The following is a 13,512-nucleotide window of genomic DNA, read 5'->3' on the forward strand; positions in this document are numbered from 1 at the left end:
ACGGGGAGGGCAGGTCCTCCCGAGCGACAGCCCAGCCCCTCCCTTTCCGTGTGTGGGTCCCGTTGGTTCGGCTCTGAGTGCAGATGCTGCCTGGGGGGCGCCTGCCTGCTGGGATCCGGTGAGTCTCCCCTCCCCCGCCATAGCATAGGACACATAGGGAGAGAGGGGGTCCCGGAGCTGCAATGGGGGGGGGGTCCGGTCCTGCCAGGGAGGGGCGAGGTAGCAGGACGGCAGGCAGCTCTGTTCTTCTTTTGCATGGATGCCTTGCCAACCCCTCGGGGAGCAGGGAAATGCATGCAAAGAAACCCCATTCAGATGTATGGATCAGTCCCCTTTTATAACAGAGGTTGTCGGCGGATGGAAACATTCGGACATGAAATATAGCCTGGTCCCTAAAACCTCGCCTGTGCAAGGAAGGAAGGAAGGGGGGCAGAGAAGAGAAAGCGCTTCCTCTTGCAGGGGAGAGTAAAACCTGTGGAACTCCCTCCCACAAGAGGCAGGGAAGTCACCAATCAAGGTGGCGTTAAAAGAGGAGGAGGTCAATCCGTGGAGGAGGAGAGGGCGATGGGGGGCTCCTCTGCTCTGTCTCCCCCATAGGAGGCAGCCCTGTTTCAGAGAAAGTGGCTCTGGTGCTCCAGTCTTGCAGTTGGGCTTCCCATAAGGAGTGCCTGGTTGGCCCCTGTGGAAACAGGAGGCTGGACTCAAGAGGGACTCCTCTGGCCTGATCCTGCAGGGCTCATTTTCTCCTCCAGTGCTTAGTTCCTCCAGATGCATGTATACCCCCTGAGATTGCCGGGGGTTGGACTAGATGATCCTTAGGGTGCCATCCACCTCTGTATATCCACCTCTATAGATCTGTGAAAGCACCTCTGGAGGTCTCACCAGCCAAGGCATCCAGAGCAGGAGAGGTCCTGCTGGAAAGGAAACACCCAATGCAACTGTTTTAAAACAGGAATCCAATGTGTTTGTTGTGGGGGGACTCAGTGAGGAGGGGTAGACCCATGGATGCCGCCTTGATCTCCCTGGACAAAGAGGGGGGAGAGAAATGCCCTTAATACAGAAAGGCAGCCCAGCCAATCATCTGGCTGCTGCATTTTGGGCCAGTTTCCCAGTCGCCTTCCAGATCAGTTTCACACAGAGAGTGTTGCAACCATCCCATGATCTGGTGCAGAGCAGGGAGGGCCAGGGCCACCTCTGGGACTGTGGGTGGCAGAGCTAGAATGGGCACCTGAGCCTCAAACAACCAAGATGGACCCAGGTGTGTCCCCAAGGATTCATGACTGGGGGTGGGGTGTTAAGCAATGTAACATCACCATCATTATCATCATCATTATAGGAAAGTGAGTCCCACTTTATTTGGTTACAGGTAGGTAGCCGTGTTGGTCTGGATCGAAGTAAAATAAAAAAATTCCTTCAGTAGCACCTTAAAGACCAACTAAGTTTTTATTTTGGTATGAGCTTTCGTGTGCATGCACACTTCTTCAGATGTATCTGAAGAAGTGTGCATGCACACGAAAGCTCATACCAAAATAAAAACTTAGTTGGTCTTTAAGGTGCTACTGAAGGAATTTTTTTATTTTACTTCGATCCAGACCAACACGGCTACCTACCTGTAACCAGAACTATGGAAGGCACCACATTGAGCCGCATGAAATGGAAGTCCATTCTGGTATCTGAAGAAGTGTGCATGCACACGAAAGCTCATACCAAAATAAAAACTTAGTTGGTCTTTAAGGTGCTACTGAAGGAATTTTTTTATTCCACTTTATTTGCTTTTGAGTGCTGTCTTTTGACCCCACCCACATGTCATTTGGCTTCACCCACTTGGCCCTCAGGAGTTAGCCAGGTAAGGGAACAAATGTGCCCTGAAATGGGGTTGGGCAGGAGAGCAACTCTTGAGGAGCCCTGGGTTAGGACCCCCACTATAACCCAGTGCAAAAACTATAAACAAAGTACAAACGACTCACTTGTCAATCACAGTTCTGACTTCATTCCTTGACTTAAAACTCTGACAGGCAGGAGCAGCCAGGCTGATTCATCTCTCAGAAAGACCAACAGTTCCCTGCACATTTTTATGGTCACTTTCCCTCTAGGAGAGCTGCAGACTTCCTCCTCATAGAATCATAGAGTTGGAAGAGACCACAAGGGCCATCCAGTCCAACCCCCTGCCAAGCAGGAAACACCATCAAAGCATTCCTGACAGATGGCTGTCAAGCCTCTGCTTAAAGACCTCCAAAGAAGGAGACTCCACCACACTCCTTGGTAGCAAATTCCACTGTTGAACAGCTCTTACTGTCAGGACGTTCTTCCTAATGTTTAGGTGGAATCTTCTTTCTTGAAGTTTGAATCCATTGCTCCGTGTCCGCTTCTCTGGAGCAGCAGAAAACAATCTTCCTCCCTCCTCCATATGACATCCTTTCATATATTTGAACATGGCTATCATATCACCCCTTAACCTTCTCTTCTCCAGGCTTCTTCTTCTCCTCCTCCTCCTCCTCCTCCTCCAAACCTCAGAGCTGGCTCTTTCAAGCAGGCCCGTCTTAACCACATCGAGCACTGTGGCGCAAAGGTCCCTCTGCCGCCCCCCCAACTCACCACAGACGCAGAGGAGGGACATGGCATGGGCGGGCCGGGCACAGAGGGTGGGCTGGGCTCAGGGCGCCGCAGCGGGTGGGCCGGGCTGCCTGGTTGTCCTCCGGGGCGCCGGCGCCTCCTCCTCCTGCGCGGAGGCCTCTGCTGGGGGGGGGGGGCGGTGCCATGCAGCGCCCAGCCTTTTGTCCTCCTCATGCCCCCGACCCGACCCGCCAGGCTGAGGCCAGGACTAAACCTGTGGCGGGTAGGCGGGCGGGGGGCAAGGAGCAGGGCGAGCGGGAGGGCGGCCGGGCTGTCTGGTGGGCGCAGCGTGGCACCCCCTGGCGGCCCAGCGCCCTGGCGCATTGCGCCACCCAGCCTTGCCTTAGGGCCGGCCCTGCTTCCAAGACTCATACATACTTCTTCACACAACATTTTTCTCCTCCAGGCAATATGTCAGTTTTTAAATAGAACAATGTATTTGCTTTGTAGAATTTCCTACCACCTCTAATTCGGACAGACAGAACTTGGCAGAAGATCAAGGGATTCCTTCATCTCTCTTGGAGGCTTCCTGAGAGCACAGATGGATGAGCAAGACTCAGCTGGCCCTGAAGGAGGAAGAGGCCATGCCGTCAGAACTGGGTGCAGTGGGGGATTCTGGGGAAACGCTGTGCAGAAGATCCTGGGTGAGGAGGACACTCTCCACTCAGAGGTGCAGAGCCAGCAGTTCCGGCAGTTCTGCTTTCAGGAGGCCAAAGGACCCCGAGAGGTTTGCAGCCGACTCTACAACCTTTACCATCGATGGCTGAAGCCAGAAAGGCACACGAAAGCTGAGATGCTGGACCTGGTGATCTTGGAGCAGTTCCTGGCTGTCCTTCCCCCAGAGATGGAGAGCTGGGTGAGGGAATGCGGAGCAGAGACCAGTTCCCAGGCAGTGGCCCTGGCCGAAGGTTTCCTCCTGAGTCAGGCAGAGGAGAGAAAGCAGGTGAGAGAGACTTTCCTTTGGATACTCCCAAGAGGCTCCGAACAAGAGGGAGAGTATCTGAAAATTCTCTATTAATCTACCATCCTTTTTTAGAAAGCAGCCATTGAATGTTATCAGATTGCCCTTAGATTTTTGCCTCTGTCATTCCTTTTCTAACCCTTCGTCATATTTTGTTTTGAATCTTTGTTGCTATTTCAGAGACAGGTTCTGTTTGCAGAAATGGGCCCAGATTCCTCTGAGAGTGAAAGGACTCCGTTGGACACCAGAGAGAGGCTGCTGGGTAAGGAAGGAATCCGTTCTCCATTTCTGTGGATATCAAAACGAATCCATGGGTTCTTTTCATCTTCTGAGGGGTGAAGACACTTGGGGCCAAGAGCACCAAGGAAGGGAGATGTATATTTTAACCCAACTAAATTATGAAATGGGTCCAAATGTCCCAATGCACTCAGAAGGTGAGACTTTTTGGAGAGCAGCTGCACTCCTGGCTTCCCACTTACCTTTGTCTCTTGCAGGTGACTGGATGATGCCAGCTAGACCTCCTCTTCCATTTGTTCATGGTGGTGAAGGAGAAGCAACGGCTGTGGAACCAGATCAGGTAGAAGGAAAGAGCATTGTGGGGAAGAGGGCTGAGGGGTGGGGCAGCCAGGGTGCCTCTGGCACCCAAGGAATCTCTCTCCTCCCCTTGGCTTCTGTCCAAGCTTCTCTTAAGGCATCTTTGTCATGGGCAGCTTGGACAGAAGCCAAGAGGCTGGAAATGCCATTCGAGAAGCTTAATGTACCCTCGTACCTACGGGACCGCCTTTCCTGGTATGCCCTGTGGAGGACCTTAAGGTCCACAAATAACAACATTTTGAAGATCCTGAGCCATAAGGTGGCTAGATTGGCGTCAGCTAGGGCCAGGGCCTTTTCAGTACTGGCCCCGACTTGGAGGAACGCTCTCTCACAGGAGACCAGGGCCCTGCGGGATTTGACATCTTTCCTCAGGGCCTACAAGACGGAGCTGTTCCGCCTGGCCTTTGGGCTGGACTCAGTCTGACCCCTGTGTTTTCCTCCCTCGTGGTTTTGATTTGGGCTACTTTAAAATGAAGCTGCATTTTAAAATTTTAAAATTTAAATCGTATTTTAACCCGTATTTTAATTAATTGTTTTTCTTTCTTTTACGTCTTATTGTAATTTTACTGGTGTTAGCTGCCCTGAGCCTGGTTTTGACTGGGGAGGGCGGGATATATTATTATTATTATTATTATTATTATTATTATTATTATTATTAATGTGCTGAGAATAAGGAAGAGCCATCTTGCCTTAACTCACCTTCTGAAGGTCACTAGGATCATTCATAAGTCATTGAAGTTTTATTTCTAGAGTTATCATTGAATGCTAAAGTACGATAGACTTATAAGCAGTTCATCAAGCCTAAAAAACAGTTCCCAGTTCGCATCAGTTGCACAATGGGGCTTTCCCCCCTTCTCCTCCCCCCCTTTCCCCCAGTACACTTCTTGAATGTGTCTTTAGGGCATCAGAAGGGTACCCCCCCCAGAAGAGCACATGGGGAGCAGAGAGGGGATCCTTCCGTCTGGTACAGACAGAAGGATTGTAAGAACACAATGAAGAGTTCCACCCGTTTACATTAAGATTAATGTCCATCACTAAATCACACAAGATAAGAATTCCATTAAGACATTAAAAGGAGCAACCACAATTAAAACTTGCAGCACGACGATCCCATTGAAACAAAACACCATTTAATGAGCAGAAAGAAACAGAGCAATATGTAGCAGATAATCTTTATGCTGTCTAAAGAGGACCTTTTTCTTCCTCTCTTAGGGTCCAGTGTGCTTTGAAGATGTCGCTGTTCATTTCACAGACGAGGAGTGGGCGTTGCTGGATCCTGACCAGAGAGCTCTGCATAAGGAAGTCATGGAGGAGAATCACGGGATCATGGCCTCTCTCAGTAAGGCTCCCTGCTGGATCATAATATCTCTTTGGAAATCATATCTCTGTGATGTGTCATAAGCCTCCCCGGTTTTGAGGGAGCTCAACAGGGCCATTCGCAGCATCTGAGATTCTAATACCCCCAAAACTGACCTGAAATGGAGAGCTATGGACATGTTTTGACCGTGGACATGATCAAGCCAGCATAGAGTTTGCTGAGAATGGAATGGGAACATGCTGGGAATTTGAGGTTAGGAGAGCACATCCTTGTTTGACACTGTCTCCTGCCTTGTGATGCCCAAAAGCTTCCTGACACAGAGCTTGTGGAAGGCATTGAGGGGGTGTTACTGATGGTTGTAATTGTCCACAATTCACTTCCCAAAGCAGCTTGCTCAACACACAATCCTGATAGACCTTCATCTTGGTATTGAACGGTTAGCATCCCATTCGCCCATTCCCTTTTGGAGAGGTGAGCCGTTGCCATAGCTTGTCCAGGTCAGCATCGATGAAGAGGTTGTTGGTTTCTTAGGTAGACAAAATCATCCACCCCCTCTAGTGCCTGAAACTCCCATGGTTCTAGGCGCATTTTGCGACAGGGAATTTCACAGACACTAACAGTTTCTGAGCTAAATAAAAAAATTCCTTCAGTAGCACCTTAAAGACCAACTAAGTTTATATTTTGGTATGAGCTTTCGTGTGCATGCACACTTCTTCAGATACACTAGAAACAGAAGTGTCAGACCCTATATATATACAGAGGGTGGTGGGGGTGGGTGGGAATGGGTGGTGGGCTGATGGGAGTGGTAAACCTGGAGATGGCTGTTAATGGCTGCTGATGGCTGCAATTAGTCCTGGGCTGAGGTGCTAAAGAGAGCTTGATCATGCATAATGAGATAAGAATCCGATGTCTCTATTCATCCCAGGTGCTTCCATGGTTTTAAGCTTGGTAATGATTTCCAATTCAGCAACTTCTCTTTCCAGTCTGTTCCTGAAATTTCTCTGTAATAAAACAGCTGCTTTGAGATCTTGTATAGAATGTCCTGGGAGATTGAAGTGTTCTCCTACTGGTTTTTCAGTCTTATGGTTCCTGATGTCAGATTTATGTCCATTTATCCTTTGGCGTAGGGTTTGGCCTGTTTGTCCAATATAGAGAGCTGAAGGGCACTGTTGGCATTTGATGGCATACACAATGTTAGAGGATGAGCAATTAAATAGTCCTGAGATGGTATGTTGGATGTTGTTGGGGCCAGTAATGGTGTTGTCTGGGTGTATGTGGCAGCAAAGTTGGCATCTGGGTTTATTGCAGGCTCTGGTACCAGTGTCCATGTTAAGTCTGGTGGTTGTATTATTGTGGGTGAGGAGTTGTTTAAGATTGGGTGGCTGTCTGTAGGCAATGAAAGGTCTTCCTCCCAGAGCTTGAGAAAGGGAGCTGTCATTGTCCAGGAGAGGCTGTAGATCTCTGATGATGCGTTGTACTGTTTTAACTTGGGAGCTGTATGTGATGACTAGTGGTGTTCTGTTATTTTCTTTTTTGGGTCTGTCTTGCAGCAGGTTCTCTCAGAGTTTCTGAGCTCTGTGCACAGTACTACGCCTAAGATTTTGGATTAAAACCACAGTGTGGAAGGAAAGGAGGACCTTTTTCTGCCTCTCCACTTCCAGCTACTCTCTGAGACTGAAGGAGAGATTTTCTTTAAAAGATCAGGGGGGTGGGCAGGGGAAGGACTAGACGATGTGAAAAATGAACATATTATTTTAGCTGCTGTTCATTCCTTTTCAGTTTTGTATTCTTGTTATAAGAGAGTGTGCCTAGACATTCCGTTGTTGTGCCCATATCCTCGGTTTAAGGTGGCCTTTAGGTCCTAGCTTTCCTATCTCTGTTCCTAACACTGACCACCTCTATTGTGTGGTCAGCAATTGTTGATGCATGGAATTCTTCCTCTATCCATATTCAATACAGTGGCACTCCATTTCTTCCTGCAACTCTAATCCATTTCATTCTTCATTGCAGGTGGTGATGATTTGGAAATTGAGAGCGAGGGCACCCATGACAGAATCCACACAGTGGAGAAGCCATTGCCGCTCTTGGAGTGTGGAGAGAGCTTCAGTCACAGCTCCTATTCGACTACCCACCAAAGAAATGCTATTGGGAAGAAACCCTCTCAGTTCTCTGAATGGGGAAAGACTTTCTGTTGGAATGAAAGCCTCACTTCACAGGAAATAATTCACACAGGGGAGGACCCACTGAAATACTTGGAATGTGGAAAGAGCTTCAGTAAGAGTGCACATCTCATGTCGCATCAAATAACTCACAGCAGGGAGAAAGCCTGTCAGTGCTTGGAATGTAGGGAAAGCTTTAATACAAGCACAACCTTCTATAAACACCAGAGAATTCACAGGGGGGAGAAGCCATTTCAATGCCAAGTGTGTGGAAAGAGCTTCAGTCAGAGCACCCATCTCATAGCCCATAAAATAATTCATACAGGCGAGAAACCCTATCAGTGCTCAGAATGTGGGAAGAGCTTCAATCACAGGGCGAATCTCACAGCCCATCAAAGAATTCACAGTGGTGAGAAGCCCTATCAGTGCTCAGAATGCGGGAAGAGTTTCACTGTGAGCTCCGGTCTCACTTCCCACCAAAGAATTCATACTGGGGAGAAACCCTATCAATGCGTGAATTGTGGGAAAAGCTTCAGCCAGAAGGCAAGTCTCATTTCCCACCAAAGAATTCACACAGGGGAGAAACCCTATCAGTGCTTGGAATGTGGGAAGAGCTTCAGTCGGAAGCAAAGTCTCACTACCCATCAAAGAATTCACAGTGGTGAGAAACCCTATCAGTGCTTGGAATGTGGAAAGACTTACTGCCATAGGGCCAATCTCACCTCCCACCAAAGAATCCACACAGGGGAGAAACCCTATCAGTGCTTGGAATGTGGAAAGAGCTTCAGTCACAGGGCCCATCTCGCTACCCATCAAAGCATTCATACCGGGGAGAAACCCTATCAGTGCTTGGATTGGGGAAAGAGTTTCTGCCAGAGAGCCGATCTCACTTCCCACCAAAGAATTCACACAGGGGAGAAACCCTATCAGTGCTTGGGATGTGGGAAGAGCTTTAATCACAGTGTCAATTTCATGGCAGACCAAAGAATTCATACAGGTGAGAAGCCCTACCAGTGCTCAGAATGTGGGAGCTCTGGTCTCACTTCCCACCAAAGAATTCTGCCAGGGAGTTACATTTCTCTCTTCACAGTAATTGCCACTTCACACCGTTGACGTTTTTATGGTTTTATTTACAAGTATTTACATTGTGAGCTCATCACAATTAGTTTGACTCTGTTGAATCAGATACCGCCAATGACCTTTTCCTCTTTTCCCAGCACTTAAAGTGTGGGAACTTTATAACTCTACTCTCACTCCGCCTCTTCTCCTCGTAAATCTCCCTCCTCCCTCCGATTCAGAGCTTAACCCTTGCGGTGCCTGTGAGGTTGCTGGTTCACTTCCCCCTCTTTCCTGATCCCCTGCATTTAAAGAGTCTAACATTTCCATGCTGGGCTCTCCTACCCCCTCCTCTGCTGCTTCTGGTTCTAACCGAAAGCTCTCTTCCATGTCAGGGGATTCCGAACTACTGATTCTGCCCTGATAAATTCATTCTGGGGAAAAACCCTGTCAGTGCTTCAATTGTGGAAAGAGCTTCACCCAGAAGGAAAGTTTCACTTCTTATCAAAGAATTCACAGTGGTGAGAAACCCCATCAGTGCTTGGAATGTGGAAAGAGCTTCAGTCACAGGGCCCATCTCGCTACCCATCAAAGCAATCATACCGGGGAGAAACCCTATCAATGCGTGAAATGTGGAAAGCCAATCTCACTTCCCACCAAAGAATTCACACAGGGGAGAAACCATATCAGTGCTTGGAATGTGGGAAGAGCTTCGGAAAGAGGACCAAGCTCATGGCCCATCAAAGCATTCATACAGGGGAGAATCATAGAATTTTAGACCTGCAAGGACCCCTGGGTCGTCTAGTCCACTGCAGGACTCTCAACTAAAGCATTCATGACATATTCAAACTTCTCCTTACAAACCTCCAAGGAAGGAGAGTCCACAACCTACCAAGGGCATCTTAATTTGACACCATTGGTTTGGGTCCCAGCCTCCAGAGCCGGTGAAAACGAGCTTCTTCGATCTTCCACGTGACAGCCCTTTCTGTTCCTCAGAAGGCTTAATTGTTTCCCAACGCTTAATTGTCTTGGTCACCCCCCCCTCTGCACACCTTCCAGCTTGTCAAAATCCTTCTTAAATTGGGGCACCCAGAACTGGACACAGGACTCCAGGTGTGGTCTGAACAAGGCAGAAGAAAGTGGGGCTATTACTTCCCTTGATCTGGACACTTGACTTCTTTGGACGCAGTCTAAAATAACAGCCTTTTTCACTGCTGCATCATACTGTTGACTCATGTTAGTCTTGTGGTCCACTAAGACCCCAGGTCTTTTCCGCATGTACTACTGGCAAGCCCAGTGTCCCCCATCTTATATTTGTGCAGCTGATTCTTCTTGCCCAAGTGCAGAATCTTACCTTTCTTCTTAGTGAAATCTATTGGTTGCCTTTATATACCACCTGTTTCTTCAAGAAGCTCAGTGTGGTGTATAGTGGTTCTCCCCCTCATCATTTAATCCTGACAACAACCCTGTGAGGCAGCTTAGGCTGTGAAGCCATCACCCAGTGAGCTTCATGGCTGAGTGGGGACTTGAACCCAGGTCTCCCAGGTCCTAGTCCAAAACTCTTAAGCACTGTACCACACTGACTCTCGAATGAGACTCTTGACAAGTGCATGCATGTGCGTTTACTGAAAGTCTCAGTGCAATGTCTTGGTGTTTGTATTTAAAGTTGTATACATATGTATCAATGACATTAATATATTAATGGTAATTACAGTATAATAGTAAATTTTAGGAAATGCTAGATGGTGATAGGGTTAGTTTGGAATGCTGGGATTGAAAAATTGAACTGAACAATTTCCACATAAATCACAACAAGATCTAAAATATAAATACAAAATGCCAACAGCAACAACGCCCCCCCCCCCGAAAACGCAGCAGCCTCAGATTTTTCAGCTGGAGTCAATCCTAGTTCCGCCCTCCCAGGCCAGGTGGAAAAGGCCTGCAAAGCAGGAAGCTGCTCTTCCAGGACTCCTGCCATGATGGTCCTCTTCAACAGGCCTCTCAGCAGCTTCAGCCTTTGTAGCTGGAGTCTGTCCACCCATCAGTCACTCCAGGCCTCGCCTTCCCAAGCCAAATGGAAAGGTCTCTAAGGAGGGAGCAGATCTCCCAGGACTTGCAGCCAAGATGGTTTCTGGCCTCTTCAGTAGAGACCATTGGAGGGGGGAATGGAATGGGAGAGTGGTGGCAATTGTGGAGCAGGGCTGGTTAGATCAGTAGGAGAGAGACAGCATTATAATCCCCATTGTTGCAGGTGTAATAAAGTTTCAGGAAGAAAGAAAAGGAACGAGAACATTTGAAAGCACATGTTTATGTACACAAAGTTACCTTGAAACCCTTGTCTATTTTTTAAATAAATCAGTTGAATGAATCGATGCACACCTCCTTCTTTGTTATGTTTGGGGTGAAGTGTTGAAGAGTTCTCTGGGATGGCGGCAGGAATAAAGGGGAGTTTGTTGAAAAATCCATCTCCTGGCTGTGCACCTTGAATGAAATGGGAAGGTGGCGCAGGGATGGGCGGGCAGGGCCAGAGCCCCTCTGAACAAAGGCTGTGGGGACTTAACATGGGGAGCTAAACGAGACCTCTGCAGAGGACACTCAGAGCGTTCAAAGCACTTCATAAAAACAAACTCTGCTGTCTTTACAATATCCCTATGAGGTGGACCTATAACATTTCCCCATTGATGCAGGAAGTGAAGAGGAGGAGAGCCGAGTGGGGCGTGAAGCAAAGACTCTCTTCCTTTGTCCTCTTGCAAGTTGCACACACACAATGCACTCTGATTTGCGCTGCCCATTCACATCTGTTTTAGGCCCCCAGCATTTACTGAAACGGTTTAGGTGCTGGTTTTTAAAGTCTTTGATAGTGGTTGCTTTTTTAAAAAAAATAGTTGAAGGGATTTAAGAGGGGGCAATGGGGTATGTGTGCTGGCCTCATACTGGAGCAGAGGGAAGGGAGTTGCCCTGAAGAAGGGGCAGGCCGGCCTCTCCAAAGTTTGGAGCAATGAATAACCTGGTTCAATCTGGACCAAATACACTCCTTCAGATCCCCGGGAGTCCCTTTCACTGACACACTTTTGTGGAAGGGGCACCTCAAACTTAAAACTGATAAAGCTTGTGGGGCACTAATGAAATTCTGCTTCACGGTGGGTGGACAGTTATTAGAACCTGTGCGGGAGGAAAAATTTAAATAATTTTTATTCGTTTTATAATAAAACACAAAAAATATATTTAAAAAGGGGGGAAATTCTTACAACATAATAACTTTTTCTTTACATCAGTAGGGGACTTCCCCCGGTTCCCCCTTCTGAATTTCATTTCCCTAATCTTATTTGGCAGTTTCTAATAGCTAATCTCTTATACAATACTTCCCTCAAAAACATCTTGAAATTTAACCTATATCCTAAGCAAATGCCGAAAACGTATAACTACTTCCATCAGCAATTTTAAATATTACAATATTTTTTCAGATATAATTTTAATTTCTTCCCGTCTTCCTCCACCTCCTCTTCTTCCCGGTCGCGGAGTCTCCCAGTCAATTCAGCAAGTTCCATGAAGTCCATCATCTTCATTTGCCATTCATCTATAGTTGGTAGACCTTGGCTCTTCCAGTTGTTAGCAAGTAGTAGCCTCGCAGCAGTTGTGGCATACAGAAAGAATGTAATGTCCTTTTGGGGGATTTCCTCCACTACTATTCCCAGTATAAGGCTTCTGGTTTCTTAATAAAGATGTCTTTCAACACTTTTTTCATCTCATTATAAATCTTTCCCCATAAGTCTTTTACTTTGGGGCACGTCCACCACATATGGTAAAAGGTCCCTTCTTTTTCTTTACATTTCCAGCATTTATTGTCAGATGTATGATACATTTTTGCAAGTTTTACAGGTGTTAAGTACCATCTATACATCATTTTCATCCTATTTTCTCTCAATGCAGTACATGCAGTAAACGTAACTCCTTTTTTCCAAAACCTCTCCCAATCTTTGAGCAGTATATTATGCCCCACATCTTTGGCCCAATCTATCATTACCAATTTCACTTGTTCATCCTTCGTATGCCACACAAGTTATACATCTTAAAAAGGTTTTTACTCTATGTATCTAACAATTCCAATTCCAATCTGGATTTCTCTGTTTGAAAACCTGTATTTTTATTATCCATCTTAAACATTTCATTAATCTGATGTTATTGCAACCAATCATTAAGCTTGTCTTTAAGCTGTTCATAGGACTTTAATTTTAATTTATTATCTACTTCAATCAGCAAATCACTATATTTCAACCACTTGGTTTCCATATTTAATCTTTGGTGGACTTTAGCCTCTAGTGGTAAAATGTCACACATTAAAAACTTCCCTAAACAAGGCTGCCTTCAGATGTTTTCTAAATGTCAGGTAGTTGTTTATCTCTTTGACATCTGATGGAAGGGCATTCCACAGGGCAGGTGCTACTACCGAGAAGGCCCTCTGCCTGGCTCCCTGTAGCTTTGCTTCTCACAGTGAGGGAACCTCCAGAAGGCCCTCAGTGCTGGACCTCAGTGTCCGGGCAGAACGATGGGGGTGGAGACGCTCCTTCAGGTATACTGGACCAAGGCCGTTTAGGGCTTTAAAGGTCAAAACCAACACTTTGTATTGTGCTCGGAAACGTACTGGTAGCCAATTGAGTTCTCTCAAGACCGGTGTTATATGGTCTCGGCGGCCACTCCCAGTCACCAGTCTGGCTGCCGCATTCTGGATTAGTTGCAGTTTCCAGGCCATCTTCAAAGGTAGCACCATGTAGAACGCATTGCAGTAGTCCAAGTGGGAGATAACTAGAGCA

At 47.2% G+C, this 13,512-nt stretch overlaps 1 protein-coding gene across 1 annotated transcript; it reads left to right on the plus strand.

Annotated features, from left to right (window-relative positions):
• Positions 1 to 8: 8 nt before the first annotated feature.
• Positions 9 to 11,536, plus strand: LOC118090893 (zinc finger protein 883-like). Its single transcript, XM_060279347.1, has 6 exons — positions 9 to 118; positions 3,064 to 3,556; positions 3,755 to 3,836; positions 4,069 to 4,151; positions 5,381 to 5,507; positions 7,497 to 11,536. Exons 2-6 carry the CDS (start codon positions 3,155 to 3,157, stop codon positions 8,756 to 8,758), a joined length of 1,956 nt encoding a protein of 651 aa, XP_060135330.1. The 5' UTR covers positions 9 to 118; positions 3,064 to 3,154; the 3' UTR covers positions 8,759 to 11,536.
• The last annotated feature ends 1,976 nt before the right edge of the window (positions 11,537 to 13,512 follow it).

This window comes from Zootoca vivipara, chromosome 10 (genome assembly GCF_963506605.1).
Source record: "Zootoca vivipara chromosome 10, rZooViv1.1, whole genome shotgun sequence".
NCBI classification, from domain to species: Eukaryota; Metazoa; Chordata; class Lepidosauria; order Squamata; family Lacertidae; genus Zootoca; species Zootoca vivipara.